Genomic DNA, 27,278 nt, shown 5'->3' on the forward strand with positions numbered 1-27,278 from the left:
GTCGTCATTCTGTTTCGCGGTGACGGCAACACACAGTCGTTCACCAACTGTCTTGCTGAACGTGTGAATTTTTAATACCAGAGGGAAAGTTAACAAGAAATATTGTGTATTTATTATTGTTAATAAAATTTTAGCAAGTGTTACATATTCAAGAATTTTAATCGAAAGAAAGTTTTCTTAAATTTCATTTAAAACTCCCGGGAAATATTTGAAATTCAAAAATATAATTTTCTCACACTATCAAAATTTAGTTAATTAAATTTTTTTGTGATCATTGTAATTATAAATTATATTAATTGTATGTGACTAGGTAAGAATATTTTGAATTAATTACTTGATAGTTTAAATAATTATTAAGATAATCAAATATATAAATAAGTATAATAATTAAGTGACTTGTTGATTTTCATTTGAAGAAAAATAATTAGTCAGCTCAATGTTCACAATCGGGCATTCAACCTTGAACTCTGAACTCATTTCCATCGTGCTATCGAGTCGATTCGATGTATGATGTGATTTGTATATTTAATTCAGATCAAAAAGTACAATAATTATGGGATATAATTAATATATAATATTTTTAAAAATGATATGAGAGCACGTGGATTGTAGTTTTGCGTAATGCAACATCCTTTTCGACTACCCTATTAAATTGCCTGGAAATGTCAATCAATCGTGATGTGAATAATGGCTAATATATGATTCGTAATAGCAACCGACGATTTCGAGTTTGATGACACCGTTTGATCCAACTTGTTAATGTTTTTCAGCCATTTAATTTAAGTCACGCATTCGATGTATATAATATATATATATTTTGTTTACGAAACTAAGAATGGCAATCCTGCCGACTATCTGTACGTATGTACAGGTTTGATAATGTGCTTCTTATAACGTTTGGGAATCCATGCGACATTATATTAAGTAAGTCGTAACCCAACAGTGAAAGTGCTTACAGGGTACACAGTGTTAATAAATTAACTTCTCTAATATAATACGACCCGGGATTTCATTTTATAACCCTATTAGCCGTAAAAAGTTTCATTTTTTTGCCCATTCAAAATTTTTATATTCTCGGTTCGAATAAAATAAGCAGTTGAAAAAAATAGATTTTTTCAATCACTGTTTTGGATAAAAAATAAAAAAAAAGAATAGATATTAATTTATAATACAAGTAGAGTTTTGCTGAAAATTATTGGTTATTAAATAAATTATGTATTCAAATAAATTTTATATGAGAATTACGGATCCATGTTTCCGGTGATAAAATTTGAAATTAATAAATTTTTATGAATAGCTACTTTGTTCCCCAAAATAAACTCTGGTTTTATAATTAATATATGATAATAATTATGTAGTTTGATTTTGAAGGAAGAGTAAAAAGTTATCATTTAAATAATAATGAAATTTTTTTTAAACTCTTCCGTTTTCCGCCAGATTTTATAAATTTAATATCAAAGATTTACATAAAAAACTAAAATATTTTTAGTAACTATTTCTTTATTAAAAATTACTGGCCGTCATAAATAAAAAAAAAAAAATTATTTCCATTGAATTTTAAAAAAAAGTTATTTCTACAAAAATTTAATCAACAAAATTATGAAGAATGCAAATAAAATTTATATTACTATTATTTGAAACTTTGAGTATCTACATCCTGCAGATATATTGTATAGAGTTTATATAAATAATATCTCGAGCAAGTAGTAATTCGTATTCACAAGAACGCTTGGAATGTTTTAGAGAATGACAAGAATTATTATCAAAATGTGTAGATTTTTGATGCTGTATAATATAATATTTTAAAAATAATGAAAGTACTAAAATAATACTAAACAATTAAATATTTGTGGTTTTAAGTTTCAGCAGTTATTTTTTAGAGGCTCTTAAGCCGCAAAAAATGGGAGGCGGCCAGCTGGGCCTCCTCCTTTGGAAAAATTATGTCGTCCGTAAGCGCAGACCTGTAAGTAATTTAACAATAAAAATATTTCCTCAGATAAAATAAACTTTAAATATAAATAAAAAGTAAATACTGTAAAAATTTTTTTAAAATACAAGTTGAGTAATCTTTCTAATCGTTTGCATCTCTATATAATAATTAGTGGTCAATTGTATTGAGCAATACCCACGCTAATAATCTACCTTACTATTATGCTCAGCTGTAATCATGAAAATTTTTTTTTTTTAATTTTAAGAACATTTTTTTACTGTTGGCAAATTAAAATAATGTATTACATCTTGACAGGGTATTCTGGGTCTCGTGTTTCTATGGCCTGTTGTTGTTTTTATGCTTCTCTACACCGTTCGTGACAATGTTGATCCCGAGTACAATCCAACATGTCAATTTCCAGCTCGACGAATGCCACGTGATGGGCTTTTACCATTTGTTCAAAGTTACATTTGCAGTATTGGTAATCCTTGTGAGCCTTTAGATGAATATGAACAAGTACCTTCTTATGAAAAAGCCACGTAAGTGTCATTATTGTTTTAAATGTTAAAACTATCACTAAAATAATAATAATAATAATAATAATAATAATAATAATAATATCTAATTAAAAAATAGATTGGGTCCATTGATGATGGAACTACAGCCGGTTTTACGAAACAATACGATATTAGAAGCAGTAGAAACGCTGCCCCAGAGTGTTAAATTTTTAAAATCAATGGCTGAAATTTTAACAAGACCGGAAATTAAAAAACTGTTTGATCGTGGTATAAAACTCGGTGATTTATTCAACAATCACGATACAGTTAAACATGTACTGCAAAGTCAAATGCCTGGAGTCAGAGAGGACTTAGTTGATGATCTCTTTGAGGCCTCTATAAAGCTTTACTACCTCATAGAATCGTTTGGTTCATCAAACATTGATGGGATCGTTTGTTCACCGGAAAGCTTGAAGCAGTTCATTGTGGTACCAAAGGAACAAGACCTCGTCACCATCTCACAGGTCCTCTGCAATCTAGATCCCAATAAGATACCCGAAATTCTTGAACGGCTGGCTCGGCATTTAGATTTCGAAGGGCTTTTGGAGGTAGTTAGCCGTGTAATGGCTAAATTCAGTGACTATGATTTTATCAGCGATATCAAGAGGACTATTGTCACTGTATTGGAATTGAATACATTGAAAAAATACGTACCTAGTTATTTAAAGTTACGAGAATGGGTACCCGAGGTACTCGAGCTCTTCAGAGACGTTAACTTCAAGGCTATCGATGTTTCATTGTAAGTATTTACATTTTTCTCATTCAATTATATCTACATAGTATTTACATTCACTTTAGTAATTTCTCATTTGTTGTTTGTGATAAAATAGCTAATAAATTGTACAGAGGAATAGAAATATTATTAACAGCGCGTAAAATATTTTTTTTTTTAATAATAAATTATTTACAGCATAAATAAATCAATTGAAAAAATGGACCCGATATTTTTTGGTGATCGAGATTGGTCTACAGCACGACATGGCCTTTATAAACTAAATTCAATATTAGTGATAATAAAAGGAATTTATGATAAAAATGTAACGCAAGAAACAGATAAAAATATTTTTGAATTGACTCATGATATCAGTAGAGGCGCACAAAAGCTTTCAGATTTTTCAATCTACACAGAAGACATTACTAAAGTATTTGATGAGGCATTTACGATGGTTCAAGACGGCGTTAAACTGACAAACAAACTTCTGTATCTTCATCAAGACGAAATCGAATTGACAACTGAAATTTTTGATAACTTGCGTGATATATTTCCCAATAAAGTTATGAGTACACTGACTTATTTAGTGTCGACGACAGAAAATATTGTCCGCATGATTCATCACGTCGCAATAATACACGAAGAATTGTATGAAAAAATTAACAATATATCAAAAAAACATCAAGAGACTGTGAAAGAATTTTTGACTGACATGGAACCTGATATTTATCGCACGATTGTTAAATCATTTTCACAGCTAGATATCGCTGAGGCTTTAGTTGAATCAACAAAAACGAAACCAATAGCTGATGTTATTTGCAGTGACGAAATATTTAAAAGAATATTCAAAGAATGGAGTAATTATAATGTAAAATCATTGACACTCAATGAATTGATTTGTCGTAATGAATCAAAATTATTGATGACAGACATTTATAATGTATTTGAATTCGATAATTTTCGAATTATTGTCGAAAATACACTTTCCACATTTGTTAGCATGGCACTGACACGTCCAGTGGCTATTGATAAATCAAATTTAACTTCAACAGTACGTAGTATTCGTAATTTACTTTACTACTTGGAGCATTTACCATTGAAGAAGTTGGACTGGAGTGAGTTTAATGTATCGGATAAATGGCTCCAGGTGTTCAATGAAACTCGACCATTAGGACGTGTCGGTATATTGGGTTATCACTTGAGCGTCGCTAAAAATACCGGCTCCAAAAGCTTATCATACATGACCATAAAGCCAGACTTGGAAAATATGGACATTATTGCTGACTTAATTCTTAAGGATTTGCGTGAAAATCCTACCGAGTGGATTAATCAAGTACGCGAGCATGAAGCCGAGTTACTGGAATCATTTTATCTGACTGTCAGTGATCGTAACAAAACACTTAAAATTTTAGAATACGAAAATTTCACACATTCATATTGCGTTGAAAGAAATAAAGATTTACTGAATTACCCACCGGGTTCAAATGTTACTTTGCTGAAAGGATTAGTGTGTCGGCTTGCCAGAGCTGTTCAAACAGAACTCGAAATAAATTTGACCTCATCAGAGCTTCAGGAGATGACGTTCAAAGATCGGAACTCATTTAACTGGACGGCATTCAATGAAAAACTTGTCGAAATTTATGCGTACGTGGATACTCTGGTGCAGTTTGACGGAGATAGTTATTTGTTGAAACGTTTTGACGAGCTAAAGAGAAATTTTGAAAGTACTTGGACCAAAGATTTGACTGCTGAGAATGCTTGGGAAATCAGGTACGTCTATTATTTACTGTTTATTTATTTATTTACTAACCAATGAATAATTGTATAATAATATATTTTTGCAGCGTAGGTCTGCTCTGTAGATTTTTTCTCGTGGCAGAGAGTCCACTGTTTAACGTCCAGTCAAAATCCGCCTGGCGAAAGCTTTACGCGATAGCTTGGTCAGCTGCCACTATTACTACCAGCATTGAACACACGATAGACAATATTCTAGATGACAATATTAATAATACTACAATTAAATTGTCTACTGTGATGAAAGATATGCCACAGACAGAAATACTTATTGATACCGCGCTACGTAACCTTCCAGCAGTGACACGTGATGTCATAGACATTCTTACTCAAAGAAATCCTATTCAATTGGTAACTGCGATAAATAATCATCAGAAAGTTGAACTAAATTGGCCGTGTATTTTTAACCAGAGTGTAGGAGACGTTTTAGAATTACGTCCTGGTACTAAAGAGTTGATCCGTGAGATCGAGAGGATATCATGTAATCCAGGATTATTTATTAGAGAGTGGGAAGAACATCCGACATTTAAAAGAGTTTATGAAATAATTAAAAACAACAATGAAACAATAGCTGTTCCCTCGTTTAATTGGACTTCTGGTTACACATCATTCCGTCGTCTGATTGCTAAATTTGTTATTTTAATAAATTATCCAAGTGACTTAGCTCTGAGTAGTGACGAAGAAGGTAATAATCAACACAGTATTCAAATAATACCAGAGGTTAAAAAAATAATTTATCAATCGTTGCCAAAAATTTCCGAACAATCGAAAAATATATTGGAGTACGTGGATATGGAAATAGATAAAAATATACCTGTATATAAAAGTAACATTACTGCCAAAGAAGCTTGGGTATCTTTAACACCACGAACTCTTGATGAAATTCTGGTTATCGTCAAGTTTGGATCACGTGTAATTCACGATGTTGTCGACGTGATTCTCCAGTTACTTGGAGGTGATCCAAAAAACATAAATCTGCTAAACGTGTTAGGATTTACAATCAAGAGCCCAGTGTCTATTGTTCGCGATAGATTTCCATACATCCTTGCCACCGTAATTTACGGACTCACTGATATGGATTTAGATAATAAAATTTACACTGCTATTAATAATAATAATAATAATAAAGATAATAATGAAAGTATTAGTATTACATGTACAGATATATTTACATGGTTTGAAAATTATAAAACAGGTCTTACAGACGATGAATACCGGACTCTAAAAAATTTTACCTGTGACGCAGACCCTGAGAATTTTAATGCCTTTATTGATCTTTATTTGAAAGAAACAACTATTTGGAATGCTCCGGTTTCAAATTACCAACTTCATTTTCTTTCACTCGGTGAACAGCTTTATCGTCTCGGGGAATTAGTAAAAAGTCTTGGGGAAGATTTTGAAATAAATTCTCCGGTTGATGAAAAGTATTTTAAGGATGCTTTGATAACACTCAAGAATGTACTAGAAGTACCCAAAGCAACTTCAACTTCAGCTGCATCTAAATACAGCTCTGAATGGTCGACTTATCGGCTTGTTATTCAGGGATTTTCTGAAGTACTTGATAATGCAGCATTCGCATTGAAAGACGTTATTAAATCTGAAGACAATATACTGCATTTGTGGGACTTTGTAAAAGCTGGCGATGTACACCAGTTGGTTAAATATTTAGAAAGTTATCCCATTGAAACGATATCATTTTTTGCGACTCTAAGTACTTATAATACAACTTCAATGATTCCTTTTAAAGATGTAAGACACACGATGTGTAATTTACATTTCAATTCGACTTACTGGGCGCAATCAAGCGGAAAACATTTTTTGAGCCGTCTTTGTACATGGGATCAGTACGAATTACTCAAACAAGCGACGAGTGAAGATTACGCTGATTTTATTCATGGTAAAAATACTTCTTTTAAAACAAAACCTCTGTCTAAATCAGTAACTAAATTTTTGGATGCCTGGACAAAATTGGAAGCGAAGAATAAAAATAAAAAAATAAATTTTGAATCGAATATTCTAAATGTTACAACCTGGAAAAATCTTCCTAATGAAACTCATGAGTTAATTCACGATGCCGAAAAATCATGGATTCATAAAGCTGTTACTGAATTAGATCCGCTTGAGTATGAATTCATTTATGAACCTCCGACGGGTGTTGATGAGACTGGAATGCATAACTTTTTTAAAAATCATCCACTGCACACTGCAGTACAAGTGATGCAAGTGACAGAAGTATGGCTGGATGTAATTTCTGGGGGTGACATTTGGCAAAAATTACGCACAACTTTTGAACATTCGCGTGTTAAATTTATTTTGAATCTAATGGAAGACGCGCCAAATTTGATAATAACTATTGTCGATACGTTTTTAAATTCCGAGAGACTCAATGATTTTATGGATAAATTTTTAAATGGAACAATAACTGGATGCGATATTGACAAATATCTTATTCCATCTGGTTACATTCGCAAAAAGGGAATTATTTCCAGTATTACCAATTTCTGTAATAAAATAATAAATAGTAATGACAGATTGGATGTAAGTGATTTTAAACCACTTAGATTGGCATTAAACGTATTTTCGGATTCAGAATTCAATATTTTTCACTACATAGAGAAAGACATTGAGGATAATAAAATGACTGTTAAAGCCAAGTTAAATGAGAGTTACTTTATAGAACAGTTGGAGATGTTTCAACGGACATTAATTCACGCGCTAAGTGATAGTTATAAATCACCTAGAACACCGTCTTGGATAACTTCTTTTCAAGAGGCTAGTTTAAATGACTTTAAGAAGCAATTTGATACTCCTTCTAGCAGTTCTAAGGACTTGAGATCCTTAGCTCACTCAGTCGTTACCAAATCCACTAAAGTAATGAAAAATATTTTTATATCAACGGCTGATTTAAGAAATAATTGTTCATGGTGTAACACTCGCGTTGTTGAAATAATAAATTCTCAATTGGCCAATCATGAAATATATTCCGAAATACTTTGTAAATTTAATCGGATGAATGTATCGCAGATACAAGAAATCATTGACAGTCGTTTGTATTGGAAAAAAACAGTGGGCATGATTAAAAATTTTGAATTCTTGAGTGTCAAAAAAGACATTGATAGTTTTATTACGGCTATTGAAAGTGCGTTGCACTATATCATGGACATTGTAATGGATTACAAGGATCCATCGAGTGAAAAAAATTTAAATGAGTGTATGACAAAAGCTGTTGATGGTATTAAAAATTTTTCTCCAGGAATTTATATTAAAATACTTGTCGGAGTAATTAATGCTCTGGAAAAAAATATTAAAGTATTAGAATTACCGAGTAATAGAGAGGATTTGAATAATCGTACTAAATTATCTGAGAAATTTATTCCAATTTGGAAGCCTTTGAGGAGTGTTGTTAAGCATGGATACATCGAAGAGGTAGATAAATTACTTCCGAATGCCAGCATAAATGTTAATTTATTAGTAAGCGACAGAAATACCTCAGTATGTTCAAACGCCGCTTGTAGGAATGCATCAACGTTGAATAATATCTTGAGTTCTAAGAAAGTACACAAATTACTGAGGTATGATCCAAAGCTATCAAACTATCCGTTGACTTCAGATATTTCAAAGTTACTTATAGACGGTTTGGATTTTGACTTTATAAACCATGAGATTGTATCGTGGCGTACTAACGACTCATTTAATTTAACTTGGTTACGTGAAATTATACAGCATTTATCAGTGGTCCTCGAAGAAGGGGGTAGTCTGCTGGACGTGGCAAGTAAGATTGATTTTCAAGACGTATCTAATGTACTTGGAGTACCAGATCTTGCTGATGGTGTGGTCAACTTATTGAGAGACAAGACTGTAGACAAACTTTTCGCTGGACTGAAGGAGATCCTTGACGATGTTGAACCTTTTGTGGACAGCCAACTGGTGAGAGCTGATCTCTATTCGATTGTAGATGCTTTTGAATCAATGGAGATTTTCAAGAATTTGGGTTTACTTGACATGAAATATCTCGTGGCGGAGATGTTTGTAGACTGGGGTGTGCTGAGAAGATTCTTGGTTCATGACATGGCAATTTCGGAGGAATTTGTTGAACTAATAAGTCAAATTCAAGTGGACATGTTGTCAATATTTATGAAAGAACGTTCTGCTATTAGTTTTAAAGACACTGTCTGTTCTCAAGACAATCTTAAAGACATGTTGAGTTTCGAGGGCTCTAATACAAATGCAGAAGAGATAAGTTCTATTCTATGTACGCTCAGTTCGTCGGCAACGCAAAATATGACAATTACTTTGATACAAAATGTTAACTTCGATTACGTCTTTAGAACTTTAATGAGCGCTAATGTTAAAAATATTTTGAAGAATGCGAATTTAACGGAAACGGAAGGTAAAGTTATCTTTGATAACATTGGAGTTGTCGCTGAGTTAGTGCCTTTTTTTAAAGACAAACTTACGACTGGATTCACCTCAGATACTGAAGAAAAGAGTTCTGAAAATATGGAGGAGGTATCTAGTGGCAAATTTCTTCAAGACGCCAGTGAAATGCTGTGTGGTAAAAAACTAATTTCAGATAATGGACAATTCTATCGTATTATCAGTAGTATTGAAGACAAAGAAAAGGCCTATGATGAAAGAGAACTGAATTCATTGCCAACGGAATTTTGTCGAGATACTTACAAAAATGTATTGGGAATGAGTGGTGGTAAAATTGTTTGGTCGTACGTAAAACCGTTGCTTCGTGGTAGAATTTTATATGCACCGAATTCTCGGACAATAAGAAGAGTAATGGAATTGGCAAACCAAACTTTCAGTGAAATAGACACATTTGGACATTTGATGATGAATATTGAAAAGACTTTGGTGGCTCTGGCAAATTTATCAGAGATGGGAGAAAGTCTTAATGATTTGAAAGATATAATGGCTTCGAAAGTAATGAAAATAGCGATAAAATCTATGAGTGGAGGTAAAATGCAAGGGGATTTATCAAACTTTGATTTAGGGGAAATAGCATGGAGATTAAAAAAGTCTAGTAAATTAACTCAGATGATAGGAATGTTGAATGATTTTATTGAGTGTGTTCTCGTTGACCGCATGGTAGGATTTGATACCGAAGAAGAGCTTGAAGTAGAAGCAAGAAAATTAACTGACACAAATGAATTTTTAGCTGGGGTTGTATTTATGAATACACAAAAATACACAAGACGTTCATTAGACGAAGGTTTACCTAATGACGTAGCCTACAAAATTCGTATGGACGTGGACTACGTTCCATCAACAAAGAGAATGAAGAACCAATTCTGGATCCCGGGGCCTGAGGGTTCTTTTATTGAAGACTTGAGATATCTTCGAGGGTTCGTTCAGCTGCAGGACTCAGTCGACCGTGCAATTATCGAAATTAAATCCGGCAAAGAACAAAATTGGAAAACTCTCAGTCAACAGATGCCATATCCCTGCTGGAAATTTGCCTCATTCCAGTCAACTCTTTACGAATCTCAAGGTCTCATAATTTGTTTCTACTTCGCCCTGATGATGTGCGTGGGCTCAGCAGTTCGTTACATCGTCTGGGAACGGGAGTCGCAGAACGCCATGGTGATGAGTGTAATGGGCCTCAAACCATGGAGAAATACCTGCGCTTGGTTCATCACATCCGGAATTGAATTAACAATTGTAATGGTGTCCATTTGCATTATTTTAATCGCCGGGAAAATTCTTCCCAACTCCGATCCGTTTCTAGTTATGCTACTACTTATGGACTACGTATTCTCTATTGTAACTTTCTGTTACATGATCTCTACAATGTTCAGTTCAGCTAGTTTAGCAGCAGTCACAACAGTTGTCATGTTCCTGCTTACTTACATGCCCTACGTTATTGTCATTGCTATGGAAGCAACTCTAGGACTCGGTTACAATATTTTACTTGTCAGTATTTCTTAAAAAAACCAATTATAAAATACCTTTAATCACTTAATTAATACAATTAACTATTTTTCTCAGTGTTTGAGTATGTCAACGAGCTTTTGTTACGGGTGTCTCTACGCAACTCGTCGAGAAGTCCAAGGAATCGGTCTTACATGGGATCGCATTTGGGAAGAATCCAGTCCCGGTGATCCAATGTCTCTAGGACTAATTTTAGTAATGATATTTATTGATGGACTTCTGTATGCATTAGTGGGATACGTTATTACTAGATACACAAATTCAGGTATGATTTAATAATGATACTTAATAAATACTAATAATAATAATAATTATTATTATTATTATTTGTACATAATTAAATTCTGTAATTAAATGGGATTTTGGTGTCGGTATCTCTGTTTTCTTTTCGTGATAATAAAATAATAAAAAAATTTATTTATCATACATGAAAATAATGAATGAAATATGAAAGAGATTGGAGATGATGTTTGTTGAAGAGGAGGAGGAAGAGTATGAGGAGAAGGAGAATAGCAAAAAGGCAAACGATAACGATTTTCAGGTAGGGATTTTCATGGGTTGAGATCACGTAGCTTGTGGTGGGCCGACACTCGTTCTCTCTATGGTCGACCTAGCTACCTCGCCTTCGTCAACAGTCTCTATTTCACTAACGATGTTCTGCACCCTTCAGCAATTTACCAAGGTATCATTCGCTGCATGAACATATGTTTCACACATATATATATACATATATTTTTTATTTTTATTGTAACACGTTAATTTTAATTGGCACGTCATTCATACTCTTTACGCACATTGTTGACATTTTTAAATAATTATTTGTGACTATCAAATATTTGTGACTACTATAAATTTTAATTTCTGTACATAAGAAAATTGTCCCTGACAAAATTAACAACAATGAAAATAATTTTTTAAGTTAATCAATTTATTTAATTGTGGTTGGATAATTATTGTACTAATTTTTGATAAGAGTAGATGAGGATAGTGACATCAGCAGTATGACTGTTAACGAGAAACAAATAGGCGTAAGATTTGAAACAGTAAAAAAAGTTTATCAAACAGAACGAGGAGATGTTGTTGCTGTTGATGACTTTAGTTTGAAACTTTGCGAAGGAGAAGTTACCAGTCTTTTAGGTAGAAATGGTGCCGGCAAAACAACAATCATGTAAGTTTCATTTTTTTAAAATTTATTCTTAGTCTTTGGGGTACTCTTTCATTAGAACGTTCAAAAATAATTTAAACTTCAACATTTTTTTTTAATACATGTAAGTTTTTATTGATAAATTTTTGAGATTTTATTTGAATATGAGTGAGTCAGTGAATAGACTTAATTTACTTACATAATTCAGATTTTAATTATAATTGTATAGGTTTCAGATGTTGACGAAAAAATAAATCATGTTACAAGTAATAGAAATTACTGTTTGGTAGATAAACAAATGAAATTATAATAATTTAACGTTTCAGCTTCAACATTCGCTGCTTGGAACATTAAAGTTTATAGTAAAAAATAAAAAAAACATTCAGTATGATAAACAAAATTTTAAACGTCGAGCAATTGATTTTATATACAACGTTATATGATTATTACTTTGTTTAAATTGTAAAAAGTATTTTTTAAGCGCATCAGTTTTTATAGTTTGAAACAATAAAATTTTACTTATTTTTGTGGACTTCCGATACATGTGAAAGAATTAACTTAAAGTATTACTGATGCGACTCTACCTACATGGCAAGATGATGTATTTTATCACGTATCATTTCAAACAATAAAATTTAAAGACCAAGAGTGACTTTTTTTTTCATATCAATATATTTTAGAGAATCACTCTTATACTTTTTTGCTTTCAATATTATAATATTTATGAATTACTTTTTTAGATGCAGGTTTATTGTTCAAGCAGTAAAAATAAATTAAAATCCGAATAAAAATTATTATTTATTTTTTTTTGCGTGTATTTATTATTGACACTAATTTTTATAAAGCTTAATTACAAAGTCAGAACTGTCATTTACGTAAGTGAAATTAATGGTCTGAAATTACTATTAAACAAGTGACGTATCAGTTTAAATTGCGAAAGCCTTCGTTCAGCGGTCAGAAACGTTATTTGTTTCTTCCCAAGGGACGAAACAAGTTTGTTTCTGCCTGCTTACTGAAGTTAGTCACAGTTTACGCGACTGGGTGTAGAGACTGAAACTTCAAGTTTAGATGCTGGTATCATGAAAAAGATTTTAATGAAAGAGTACTTCCAGTAAAAGAAAAAAAAAATGAATATTATTATAAAATTATTATAATTAATAGAAAAATGTTAACTGGAATGGTTGCACCAACTTGCGGTGAGATTTATCTTAACGGAGACGAAGGAACAAAACCTGATATAGGAGTCTGTCCTCAAGAAAATGTTCTGATAGATACGCTGACACCACGTGAGCACATGACATTTTATGCAAAATTAAAACGGCCAATGAACAACGACGAAATGTATAAGAACGTGAATGCAATGTTAGCGTCTTTGGAACTGGGTAGACAGGAGCACGAACCAGTGTCGAGATTATCGGGTGGCACTAAACGACGTTTATGTGTAGCGCTGGCTTTTCTCGGTTCACCGAAGCTCGTTATCCTCGACGAACCAGGCGCGGGTGTTGATCCAGCCGCACGTCGTCGAATCTGGCGTCTTATAGACCAACATCGCGTTAACAGAACCGTTCTATTGTCAACTCACCATCTAGATGAAGCAGACATGCTGAGTGACACTGTCGTGGTGATGCATCGTGGTAAAATTCTCTGCACTGGATCACCTCTCACTCTCAAAACCACATATGGACAGGGTTACTGGATTAACGTGGCGTATCCACCAACAGAGATAATACGTGAGATAGACAATAAAAGTGTTGAAAGTTTACGGTCTCAAGTACTCAGCGTAGTGTCCAATGCAACTGTGAGTAATCCCAGTGGGCACGAAGTCACGATAAATCTTCCATTCCAAGGCAAGCACGGAGCGACAAATGATATCGCTGGGGTCATTAAAAACCTTGAAGACAATCAAAAAACTTTAGGCTTTTCACGTATTACCCTAGAGTGCGATACTTTAGAAAAAGTATTTTTAGATTTGTGTTTACGTGCAGATAGTGGACTTGGAGGTGTTGGTGGTATTGCTTCTCCTGCTTCCTCTTCACGTGGCAGCAGTAACAGTGTCGCAAGTATCAGTAGTATTGAGTTGAATATGATTGATGACACGGAATCTATTTTAACAAGATATCCAACAAACCCATCAGCTTTTCGTCAAGTTAAAGCTCTGCTGAAAAAAAGATTGTGGCATTTTATACGTGACTGGAGAGCACCACTGGCAACTTTAATTCTACCCACGATTTTTGTTGCTGTCGCAATGGGATTTTCATTGATTCGTCCACCTTCGACTGACGAACCGTCAATTGATCTCAATCCAAATCTTTATGATACTCATCCCACCTACTTTTACAGCATCGATAATGGCAGTGATCCATTTTTACAAAGACTATCTTTTCAACTCCACGATCGCTTTGGCGATGACTACGCAGGCGCTTGGCAAACTCATCCTAACGTAACTACTCAAAAATCATTATAAAAAACTTAAAAAAAAAAAAGAAAAAAGTTCGTTTTAATTAAAGTTTTTTTTTTCATTTAATTTAGGACACGGGAACTTGTGAGTGCTCTTTGGAAGGTCAACAAATTTGTCATGGAGTTTCTAAAGCAGTTGAAGGTCTCTTTCAGACGTTGCCAGGTCGTCCAACACTTGACTGGATAATCTCAACGTTCCGCGAGTACATAGAGAAGAGGTAAGTTTGAATAATCCATTAGAATTTAAATTTAAATATAAATTTCCGGCGGGTAGGTAGAGTTAAATCTCACTAATTGTCCTAATGACTACATTGATGACAGTGATAATAATAATAATGTCATTGGTAACAGATACGGTGGATGGTCTCTGTCTCACTTGAAGGAAGACCCACTTTTCGTGGTCTGGTACAACAATAAAGGCCATCACTCATTACCAGCCTACCTGAATGCTCTTAACGAAGCGATCTTGCGGGCTTCTGGTGTGCCTGGACACTTGAAAACTTTCAACCACCCTCTGAAATTGTCAAGCGACCAATTGAACCGCACAACTCTGTGAGTATTTTGGTAATATTTATCAATCAGTTATCACGTACTTGGCTCTCGAAAATTTTCAAAAGACAGCACTCGGAAACATTCTAAATTCTTCAGCGAGGTTTAAATATTTAAATTTTTAGCTGAAATTTCCAACATAGTCATGATTTTACAAATATAAACTATTGCTGCCACGAGAAAGAAAAAAAATTTGAAATGAAAAGTCCAAATTTCGATAATTTTTGATATTTTGAAAGTTCGTGAGCAACCTCTTGAAAATTTCTTATCAAGCTGATTTTTGGAAAGGCTTCTTGAAATAAAGGAAAGATTCTAGAGTATAGATTTCAATAAATAGTTAAATTCGAACCATATTCAATAAATTGTGTAGCAATACTCGGACAGTAATGCAGTGACTGCAGGTTGCTCGTTTTTTTTTATTGAGAACTCGAAAAAATTAACTTCGAGGTAAGATAAACCCCAGTTTTTTCTACACCGACAATGATATTAAGGCGATAAAATTATTAATTTAAATATATTTAAGTGCATTGATTATTAATCACCGGAATTCCGTTAACATTTTAAAAACTATTTTTCATCCGGGAAATGTTAATGATCAACAAGAGTCTCGTTTGTTCGAACGATCATTGGATTCTCTCGACAATTCTTACCCACCTGATGGCGAGGTTCTCGAGAGGCTGTCGCCGCTCGTCCATGACTCGTTAAACTTCTGTTTGCCTTCAGACTTGGCTAGGTCCGCGGGACTTGGTAATTGCTTTTCCAAGTTGAGCACGTTCTACTGTATACCCTTCGTCCTCTTTACTTCCATACTTCTACCCACCGTGGGCTTAAATACGGTTTCTAGAGTATACGTACCAACGAGAACCAGTTGAGGAGGAAGAAGAACAACTGAAATAAAAAGAACAAGTAGCAAGTGAATGAAAAGTATAATAAAGTACGAACAATATATATACATACATATACATTCCAGAGAATAATTCTGTACTCTGTACACTACAGACTACACACAGCAAATGATTTAAATTAAATCTCTCTGACCGACACACGAGCCAACTCTCAGAATTGCTTCTAAAGAAGATATTTAAATTATTATACTAAACCAACTCTTATTAATTCCAGATTGCAGCACGTGGCAGACGTTGGAGTCGCTCTTGTTCTGTTGATCGCATTCAATTTGGTAGCCGCACAAGGCGCACGGGAACTTGTCCGTGAGAGATTGTCCGAGGAGAAACGTATTTTGTATTTAGCTGGTGTCCATCCGATAACTTACTGGACAACTGCTTTGATCTGGGATTTCTCGGTAAGCTTCCTTGGGATTTATTCAAGACTTAACAAATAAACTAAAGTGTAAAGTGACAATCTGTGGTCCTCGTTCTGAGAAACTTAAACTTCTTCATACAAAACTTTGTATACATCTCATTGGGGACATAGAAATCAAACTTACGATTGGCAATCATCAATACTTCTACTAGAACTACTACTACTACTACTACTACTACTACTTCCAAATTACTTTCGTAACTATTCACAAACTATGACTAACCGCAGAGCTTACAATTTAGCTACTTCCTGTGTCCTACAGAATGATTCACGCTTTCGTTAATTGCTAAGATCGATTAACACTCAGAATGTCTCATCAATGCCGAGGGTTAAACTTTTGACCAACTCATGGAGTTGTGCCAACAAACTTTTGTTGGTTACATTTATATCCAACACCACTAGGCTATTAAATATATGTTATTATAACTTATAATGATAATGATAATGCCAATTATGCAACAGCAGCTCAATAATGATATAATAATTATTTTAAGGTCTTTGTTGGTTCCATTGGACTTGCCGTTGGTGTTTTTGAAATATTTGGATTGCCCGCTTATGTCGCGCGTGATAATCTTCCAGGTGTTTGTTTACTTCTTGTTCTTTTTGCGTAAGTCATCAATAAATTAGTTATATTTAAATATTATTCAAAAGTTATATAATTCTATTGCATTTTACTTTGTGTAGATGGGCTTCGATTCCATTTACTCATTTAATTGAGAAGACATTCGACGACTCAAGTCTTTCAAACATGGTTCTCTTCTGCCTCAACACATTCATCGGCGTAATCTGTCTCGCGACGATACTCGTAATCGACATACTGGGAAAGAGCCAAGCTGCTAAAGACACGCGACAATTATTGCACAATATAATGCTTTTGTTTCCACAATACGCATTGGGAGACGCTCTTGTTCAAATGTCAACCAATGACATAACAGCTGAACTGCTGGAACGTTTTAATATGGACACTTACAAGTCGCCATTGGGCTGGGAGCTCATTGGCCCTCATTATGTTTTCTTATTTGCAGTGGGTGTTATTTTATACTTTGTCAATTTAGCCATTGAGTGCAGAATATTCCCAAACTTTGAAAGAAAGAGGTAAATTATTAAATTATATATTTATGGGCTGAGTAAATTAAAATAAAGTTGGGTAATGTCTTTAGTAACATCTGATGTTGAACTGTAGCAATTTATTTCAGAGAGTCGTACAAAGACGGCGGTGAAGATGAAGATGTAATGAAAGAAAGGGTACGAGTTGAAAACGGAGCAAACACAGACGTACTAAAGACTATTAAGCTGCGTAAAGAGTACAGAAGTGTTTATGGAACAAATGTTGCCGTGCAGAATTTAAGTATCGGTATTCAAGCGGGCACTTGCTTTGGTCTCTTGGGTGTTAATGGTGCGGGAAAAAGTACAACATTCAAGATGCTTACAACAGAATTACTTCCGACAGCCGGAACAATAGTATTAAAAAATAATGAAATAGGTAGAAGGCCTTTGTGCAATGGGGAGATAGGGTATTGTCCGCAAAGTGATTCACTTGATGGATTTTTAAGTCCCCATCAGTGTTTAACTATTCATGGGGAAGTCTGTGGTCTGAGCAATGTACCAAAAGCCGTTGAGTTGATGTTAAATAGGTTTGACCTCTTGAAGTATGCGCATCAGAGGGTATCCAGTCTCAGTGGTGGAAACAAGAGGAAGCTGTGCGCAGCAATTAGTGTCATGGCACCGGTCTCTGTAGTGCTGATGGACGAGCCAACGAGTGGTATGGATCCTGCCACCAAGGAGCTTGTGGCGAGGATTATTCGTCAGATCACGAGAGCTCAAGGTGCTGTTATAATGACATCACACAGTGTTGCTGAGTGTGAGAAACTCTGTAATCGAGTGGGAATACTCGCTCGAGCTGGTCTCAGGTGCATTGGGACTGTACAACACCTTAAACATAAGTATGTTTAATTACTTATCTCATTACATTTATTAGGGCGGTTCTTAGAAAATAAATTTTCTCAGGCGCCCCATAAAAAGCTTCTTTTTAGTGAAAAAATAAGTAGAGAATCTGGTTCTTTCTTTTTAAGTAAAAAGAACACGTGCCTCAGGACGATCAAAGTTCATTTTTTTGTACAATCGCGTTTTTTTTAAATATCTCATGAAATATGCATATTAAAGGAAAAAATCATAGAAACAATTTTGTAGAAAATTAAATTTTTGACATAAAAGGTCATATTCATTTTTTTATAAAATGTGTATCTACGATATTTTAAAAAACTTTTTTTTAGATTTTATCAATTGAGCGTTTTAAGGATTACGAATGTTGAACATAACGTCTTTTCTTAAATAATAGATAACTTCATAATTCGTAAAATATCAATCATTAATGCTTCTTATAGTTTCTATATACTTGGAAAAATGTTATTTTCAACATTTGTAATCCTTAAAACCCTCAATTCATAAAACCTAAAAACCTTTTTTTAAAATATTTTCATGAAAGGAGTATTTCATCATTGAAAAGAAGTCTTTTATGGGGTGCTTGAGAAAATTTATTTTTTAACGACCACCCTATTATTCATATTTATTTTTTAAAGTTGTAAATTAAATACATTCAACTGATATATTTTTAATGCTCACAGTGAATAAAAGAAGGTAAAAAGTATTAATTAAAAAAAAAAAAAAAAAAAAAAAAAAAAAAAATCAGTAGATAGGAAAACGTTAGAATTTAAAACAGCATAAACATAACGGGCTATTTTCCTAAAGAACGAAAACGACTGCGGTGGGAGAGAATTCAATGGCACACGATTTCCCATATGCTATGACTATAAGTAAGAATAAGAAGAAAAAATAAAAATATGATAAAATAAATGGAGGAAAGAAGAAGAGGAAGAGAATAAAAGAATAGAAGAAAGTATAGTAGATACAGCCAAACTCGTACATGAACTCGATCCCCTTTCGAAATGGGCTTTTAAACCTTCTGTGCCTCAGTTAAGTGGTTGGTGGGACGAGGTACAAAGTATCGACCACTCTCTTTACTTCTATATAAATATATATATATATGTATACATAAAATATCTGAGCGTGGTATGGAGAGCGACCTTCCTGTAAAACTTCTCTGGATCTCCTTCTCGTTCGCCAGCCCCAACCATCATTCTACTCTACTCGTGAACTTTAAATAGCCGTGAACTCGTCCAAAAACAGCTTTATATATTTCATAGTAATTAATACTAAATACAAAATCCTAATTATTATTAAAATTATTATAGTACGTTTATATTTTAATATTTAAAACTTTAGCATCAGTTTTGTTCGTACTGTTGTGTTTTTAAGTCTCAACAGATTTATATTTTATGAAAACATTTACCGTTGATACAAATAAATGTTAATAATGCAACTCATTTAACCGTCGGTTGTTGGTTGGCAGTAAAAGGGTCTGAAAGTAGTAGTGGTAAAAGCGAGAAACCACATAACACTGAAGAAGAGAAAACAGCTACTGGTATTGCTGCTTCTGCTGGTCTCTACACCACTTTTCCGGCTATTTTCTCTAATTGAGACATATTACATAACTGAGATACAACGACTTCTCTTCCTCTACTACTTACTATACCTTATTCATCTTTACCCTTATTCATTTTTTTAATTTATTGTATTTTTTTATCTTCATGTCTCACCCAAGTCATCAAGTATTATAATGCTTGTATAAAATAATTTCACGGGAATAATTTAAATATTTAAATTTATAGCTCTGGGTACTCGGTGAATTTAAAATGCTCTTATTATTTATTCAATTTATTATTTAGCATACAATCATGAGCTTCGTTCTCTACATCAGTTTAATTTTATTTTATTTTATCGTTTACTAGGTTTTATTTATTATTTTATTAAGTAATTCAATTATAAATAAATAAATTTTATTTTTTTATTTTTAATACAGATTCGGTGATGGGTTCATAGCATTTTTGCGGTTCAGTCAGCCAGTAACGGTAAAAGAACTGAAGGATGCGATATCAAGGCACTTGTACCGAGCCCAAGTGTCATCCCGACAAGCAACAGCAGCCCGACTGATGATCCCCAGGGTCCACGACGTTCCACTCAGTGAAATTTTCTCAAGAGTCAAAAGACTTGCTGAGGACTTGAAAGTCACAGACTACACGCTCACTCAAAGTTCATTAGATCAGGTATGAAAATTAATAAAACTCTCATACTAATAAATTTAAATATTTGATACACTGAGAGACATTTTTATTTCATAGCAATAAAACTTATTTGTATTTAGTAAAATACGTATTATGGTCATGCGCAAATAAAAAGTTTATTACCCTGGTGGAACCAAATTACGGTAATTTACCACATTTTGCCGTAATTTACAGTAAAATGTGATACTTTTACGGCAAATTTGCCATAATTTACAGTATGTCACAGTGAATTATGGTAAAATAGGGCAATTTACTGTAATTTGCGGCATTTTTACAGTTTGTATAGTGAAATACTTCACTTTATGGTAAAATACCGCAGGCTTGTCCAAATTTTACGGTAAATTGTCTCTCTCGCACGGCAAATTTACCGTAAAAATGCCATAATTTACCGCAATACTTCCGAATACTGTATGAAATGTATGAATACTGTACTGAAATGAATTAGTATTGTGTACAAGTAATAAATAGGTATGTGAAATCTAAAAATTCGTTGAATTTCATAGATGAATTAAAATTAAAAAATTTTGTTGCAGATAAATTTATTTATTAGCAGTAAATAATATCAAAGTATCAAAGTTTATTCTTACATTTCAAGTAAAAAGTGTTAACTAGGTTAGAATTTTAAATTTTAGACTTTGGGCGATTTTAGAGACGTAGATTTTATTTAAATTTGAAATAAATTGTTAATATATAACCAATATAATTTAAATTTAGTGTAGAATATGTCTGAAGTAGATAATATACAGCTACCTCATATTATATACTTCACTCAGTCTCTAGCTTTAGCGCTTTACTTGAGATCCTCCTATTCTGAAGGATATTAATGAACACATCTATGGTGTGCTATGTGAGGACCATAAGCATGAAAGCTGATGAAAAGCGCACACGCTAGCATATGCGTACAAGAGTGAATGAGCGCATGAGTGAGTTAGTAAATAAGTGAGTAAGTGTATTCCTTCTGGCCTCTGCTACTTTGGACATTGGACCCATTCTACACTTTTCTCGCTAATAGTCTCCACTAATGGCTCAAACCACATTTTCATCCCTTTACACTTCATCTGTCTTTTAACTTCTTCATCACATATTTTCTCAAGAACACTAAATATTACTTTTAATATATTGTGTTAGTTAATATTTTCACAAGTAAATTTATTGATAAATAAAAAGAGATTTAAAAAAATTTAATAAAAATAAAATAATTGATAATGGAGATTTAACTGAAATTTAGTTTTTTCGTTTAAATTTTTTTATGTTTTGTCGAACTGAATCACAAGTCAGAAGGTTGAGCAATTGTACTGTCGTTCAAGTTCGTCTTAGCGAAATAAATAGACGACGACAAGTTAAGGGATCAATTGTTGAGTGACTTTGTAGAAAGAGAAAAAAAAAGTATTGAGCTCTGGTTCGAAGAGATGTGATTGGAACAAGAGACACGAACTCTTATCACAATTACTCTCTCCACTTTATCGTATAGTATTTTTATTTTTTTTTTTTTTTAATCGTCTCGTATTCATTCGTAATGTCGTTTCAGCTTTCTCAATGCTCTGCTACTTCTCGTATACACTAAAACTCTACATACAATATACACTAGTTGCTGTTGTTGCTCTTCTAGACTCGACAAAAGTACAAAGCATTAAGTTTAGCCAGCGAACCAAGTAATGAGAGTTTGCACGTGACATAAAATAATCTGAGTGTCTTTACAAATTATTTTGTTGTTTTTTTTTTTTTTAAATAAAACTTTTTATAAATTAAAAAAAAAGTTCGCATTCATTGTAATTATTCTTGAAGAACAAATGATTAAAGTGAGTCCTGTGGACTGTACGAGAAAATTATTTAATAAACTTTGACGAGAAAATTTTTATAGGATCGTCTTTTGCAGAAACGGAAGTTTGTATAAACGAGTCAAGAGGAGGTGAGATTAAGAAATAAAAAAAAAATGAAAAAGAAGGAAATATAACAACGTAAAGGATCATTAAAGCCACGCTTTTAAAAGCCAAATTCTTTTAAATTTTCATGACTCTCAAACTTTACTCACCATTCTAAATTTTATCTCTTTATTATTAGACTAATTATAATTATTATTTAATTACTGAATATAAAGTTTCAAGTACAAGCCTGTTATATAATTATTTTCTTGCGGATAATTAATTAATTTTTTATTTTTAAGGTCTTGGTTAATTTTTCTGAAGAACTCGAGGATGACTCGTCAGATCCACGATACAGATCTCTCGTTAATGCGTATCCTAGTATGGACACCATCCACATGGATACATTCCAATAGATAATTTAAAAAGTACTTACGGTAAAAATATAAAAAATATAATAAAATAATAAAACCAACTGGAGTAAATTGAATTTTTATAAATTACTATTTAATTTTTAAGTATTTGTACAAGAAAGTTTCCACGGAACGGATTTTTTTTTTTTTTTAATATGAACAGGGTAAATTAATAATGATTGCAAAGCGGTAATTTTGTTTGTGTTTACTTCACCCGTTTTATGACAATAGTAATTTTATATTATAATTATTCGCGGCTTTAATTTTAAATGAAATAATTAATAAATGTTTTGTGATGTTTTTTGTGTGTATGTTAAAAAATTAATGTGTGTAAAAATAAAGAGAATAAAGTTATGTATAAGAAATATTTTCTTTCAATATTTCATTTGCATGATAGCAGAGAAGAGTTGAGCAATAAATACTTAGAAATACTTGTCTATCGAGACGTGTGACGTAATATGTGAATCAAAAAATAGATTACATATATAAGTGGAGCAAGAAAGTTTGTGAAATATATATAATAACACAACGTACTACGTTATGAGATTTTCATGGACGTCTACGCTTTACGTCATATATATGTATGTATATATATTATACACACGTCTACACATATAAGTGATTTAAAAATAAATTTTGAGCACACAAGCTTGACAAAGCGGGTTTATATTTTGATTATTTAAACGTGGAAATTGATTCATCATGAGTCAAAGTCTACGTGACCGGAAGAATATTTTCAATTTAATTTTTATAAAACTATAAAAATTTAGACGAGACAAAATAAGCGAAGATATAATTTATCTATAATTATTCAGTTATGTTTTTTTTTTTTTTTTTTTTTTTTTAATGATTAAAATCGAATATTACTGAAATAAAGACTCGCTCTCATTAATCTAAAATTAATTTAGGCAATAACAAGAAACCAAAATAGTCTATAGTTTTTCTGCCAAGAATTAAATTTTATATTAATGGAATCGTATATTAAAAGCCGCTTACCAGAGGCTGAATGCATTAATTATATTTTTGAGCTAAAAATTACTACTAATTATTAATTATTATTAATTATTATTACTCTGTAATTTAAGTATTTAATAATTATGTAAATTATATTTTATTTTTTAAACAAATTAATTATCAAGTTGTAGTAAATCGTGCGTGTAAGGATTTCTTTTAGTAATTTATTTTTACAAAATATTTAAACTTAATATTCATAAATTTTTTTCATATTTTTTATTTTTACTTTATTCCTCTGTCCTTTTATTCATTTTTATGTTATTTAAATTAAATTCCAGGTGCACTGTAAAATGAGCGGTGTTCAAAATGGACTGAATTTAGTACAGGTGTAGGCGGTGTTATTTGGCGGTATTAAATCGGTGTAAATTTACTTATAAGGCGGAGTTATACCGGTGTAAAAGAGGGGTAAACTGGCCCGTTCATAGAGTATTGATTTTGGAAAGCTTATAAAACACAAAAAATGTCAGTTTTTTTATAAAAGTTAATAATAAGTATTAATTATTAATAAGTATAAAATAAGAAAATAAAAAAAAAATAAAATATTTAATAAGTTTTCTATTTATTTGTTATCTTAACATCGTCTGGACCCCGGTTTTTTCACACAGTATGTATCACGACTTATACACGACATGTACAAATATTGTCCTTTTTAATACTTAGGGGAGCCTGGGGCACGAAGGCCCCCTTAAGCCGGTTTTTTCTTTTTGTGGCTTTTAACCATAAAATTCATTTATTTTCCGTCGATATCGAAAGAATAAGTAGAAATTTTGCAAAAAATCGAAAAAAAAATTTGTTTTTTTTCTGGGGCACGAAGGCCTCCTCTCCAAAAAATTATCAACAAAAATTTTTTTTTTATTTCCCGTTAAGTTATGACCTTTATAATGTTTTTATGACGTTTTAGGCCAGTATGTGATGTATGAGGTAAAATGGACCATTAAAAAAAAAAAAATTGTCACAAAAAAATTAACTTGACGGAAAATAAAAAAAAAATAATTTTTTCTTTATAATTTTTTTTTCGAGTTGTCCGTTTTGCCCCTCATATCACGTATTGACTTAAAATATACTAAAAACATTATGAAGGTCATACTTTGACGGAAAATAAAAAAAAAAAATTTTACCTAATTTTTGAAGAGGGCCTTTATGCCCCAGGGGGGCCTTCGTGCCCCAGGCTCCCCTATACTTATCAGAGCCATACTCTATTTTATATTTAATCCTTTACAACTTTTTGCTAAAATAGTAAAAGTAAATAACCAAACAATAAAACTTAAAATAAATCAATAACTCGAAATTTTTTTAAATTTGTCCATTTTGCTCATGTGTACCTTGTACTGTGAAATAAAAAGAGAAATGGCAAAAAGTATATAAGTGGAATAGAAAAGATTTTCTCTTAAAAAGTTTGACTCTTACAAATGTAACAAGAAATCTTTATACATCTATATCTATCTATCTATCTATATATTTATTTTAACTCTTTTATTATTATTTTTCATTATTATTTCAACAAATTGTTTTTGTCCTTCTCATCGCAGTTGATCCTACTTCGTAGAGTAATCTTAGAGATCCTTTTCTTCTATCTCCATCATCCCAATGGGAGAATAGTTTCTGGAACACGCCGTCGTGGTTATCACTCCGAGACTTTATCACACCTTGTGGGCTCAATATCTTTGCTCCTTCATTTTTATTCCTTTCTTAGCTGTAAGTAATCCGGAATTGTTGAAAAAGTTCTCAACTCTTTTCTTAAATCCACCACCCCCATCTACTCGCTTTCATTTCTCGTCATCACTTCTTTCTCTTCTTACCCTTCCTCCACTTCCTTTCTCATTATATTTTTTTTTCAATTTATATTTCTTCTTTTTTCTTAAAAATTTTATGGACGATACGAAAAGACTTTCCTTTCCTCATTTTTAAACTTTCATCCTCATTTAAAAATTTTTTTTTTTTCATATCATAAAAAAATTTTTATCCTTCTTTTTTTATAGTTTTCCTCAAACTCTTCTTTCTAATATTTTACTGTTAAAAATTTTTTAAAAATATTTTCCTTGTGCTATAAACTTATCAAATCAAGAATAATAATGTTTTTAAAGCCGATATGATTGTGGCTACGGATTAATTTTGTCAGTGCAGAACTTCGGGTGGTGGAGTGAATTCGAATTTAAATGAAATCCGTAATCGCTCCGAATTTTTTACAGTGGATTAAAAATAATAAACGAATATAGGGTAGAGGTACCATTTGTGACCACTGCTCCATTTTTGGACATTTGATACTTTATTTTAATTAATGAAAAAGTGTAAAATGAAATTAACATTTTAATCGCGGGTTAAAAGTAAATTTGAACACATTTTAAAAATTAATTTTGTCATTGCGTCTTTTACAAATTATTTTATTTAAATTTTTCAAGTGTCCAGAACTGGCCAAAAACGGTGCCTCTACCCAATCCACGCGATCTTGAAAGTTTCCATGATAGACATGCTGTTAAATAAAAAAAAATTAACGACCTGTTTTTATTCATGGGTAATTAAAATAATAATGATAATTTATTGCCAGAATTAATTAGTAACGGCAGCTAGGTTTATTGATCCGCTTGAATAATTTGATAACACCTAGGCAATTAATCGGACGTATATACAAATATAAAAAACTGTAATAAGGTCATATTTACAGGCGCACCCATATCATTTTTATTTATATTCTGCTATAAGAATTATTGATGCTTAAGTCTGCTGTTCAAGAAAGTTAAGAATCCTGTCGTAATTGCGAGCTTTAATATTCAGAGGGAAAAAAAAAGTCGAGGCAAAGTGAATGACTAAAGAGGTTAAAAAATTCCGTCGTAGTTACTGAACGTTAAATATATAAAAAAGTGGCAAAGCCACGAAAATTGCATTAATTCAGTACCGCACTGATGGAGTGTTGGCAAATTAAATTACACAAATTTTTTATTTTTTCCAATAAAATCTATTTACCACCTCTGAAGATGGAGTTAAGGGTAAGTTAAAGAGATTAATCATACGCCCGTCGAGTCGAGCTACCGAGAAAATAATACCGCTAAAAGTGGTAAGAAGTTGTGTGGGTGAAAATAAATTTTTAAAAAATAAATAAAGTAAAAAATAATAAAAAAAAAAAAAAAAAAAAAGAAAAAAAAAAACAAACTCACACGGCTTACTAGAGTTTATTAAATGCACTCTTTACAACAATCTCACCCCATTATTTATGGACGCTTTTCTCCACTCACCCTCTGTGAAATTTGTTTTCATTTTCATTTTTATTTTTTCGACTTCATTTCTTCATTCAACTTTACCGTTTTATTTACGGTTTTAAAAACTCGCTAGAGGATTTTCGCGATCATCCTCTGCAATGACTTTTTATTTCAAAACCCATAAAAAATATTTTTCTACAATAAAAAAATT

General features: G+C 32.3%; 1 protein-coding gene across 4 annotated transcripts; it reads left to right on the plus strand.

Annotated features, from left to right (window-relative positions):
• Positions 1-24,312, plus strand: LOC103571174 (uncharacterized). Of its 4 annotated transcripts, XM_053739560.1 has the most exons (19): positions 862-924; positions 1,861-1,963; positions 2,246-2,469; positions 2,567-3,226; positions 3,398-4,969; positions 5,044-10,915; positions 10,991-11,198; positions 11,475-11,615; positions 11,912-12,101; positions 13,239-14,517; positions 14,607-14,752; positions 14,886-15,086; positions 16,203-16,383; positions 16,898-17,010; positions 17,088-17,498; positions 17,600-18,346; positions 20,323-20,566; positions 22,749-22,883; positions 24,152-24,312. In XM_053739560.1, the coding sequence occupies exons 1-18, from the start codon at positions 908-910 to the stop codon at positions 22,860-22,862; spliced, it is 12,423 nt and encodes a 4,140-aa protein (XP_053595535.1). In that variant the 5' UTR covers positions 862-907; the 3' UTR covers positions 22,863-22,883; positions 24,152-24,312. The 4 variants fall into 4 exon arrangements, with proteins under 4 accessions (XP_053595540.1, XP_053595535.1, XP_053595526.1 ...); XM_053739565.1 differs by lacking the exons at positions 862-924; positions 24,152-24,312 and adding an exon at positions 1-310 and having other exon boundaries at positions 22,749-23,628; XM_053739551.1 differs by lacking the exon at positions 24,152-24,312 and having other exon boundaries at positions 22,749-23,628.
• Positions 24,313-27,278: the final 2,966 nt, after the last annotated feature.

Source organism: Microplitis demolitor, chromosome 1 (assembly GCF_026212275.2).
Source record: "Microplitis demolitor isolate Queensland-Clemson2020A chromosome 1, iyMicDemo2.1a, whole genome shotgun sequence".
NCBI lineage: Eukaryota > Metazoa > Arthropoda > Insecta > Hymenoptera > Braconidae > Microplitis > Microplitis demolitor.

Coding starts and splice junctions, on each gene's coding strand:
- LOC103571174 (XM_053739560.1), top strand. Junction 10,916..10,990: donor TCGGTTACAATATTTTACTT/GTCAGTATTTCT, acceptor TATTTTTCTCAG/TGTTTGAGTATGTCAACGAG. Junction 11,616..11,911: donor CCCTTCAGCAATTTACCAAG/GTATCATTCGCT, acceptor TGATAAGAGTAG/ATGAGGATAGTGACATCAGC.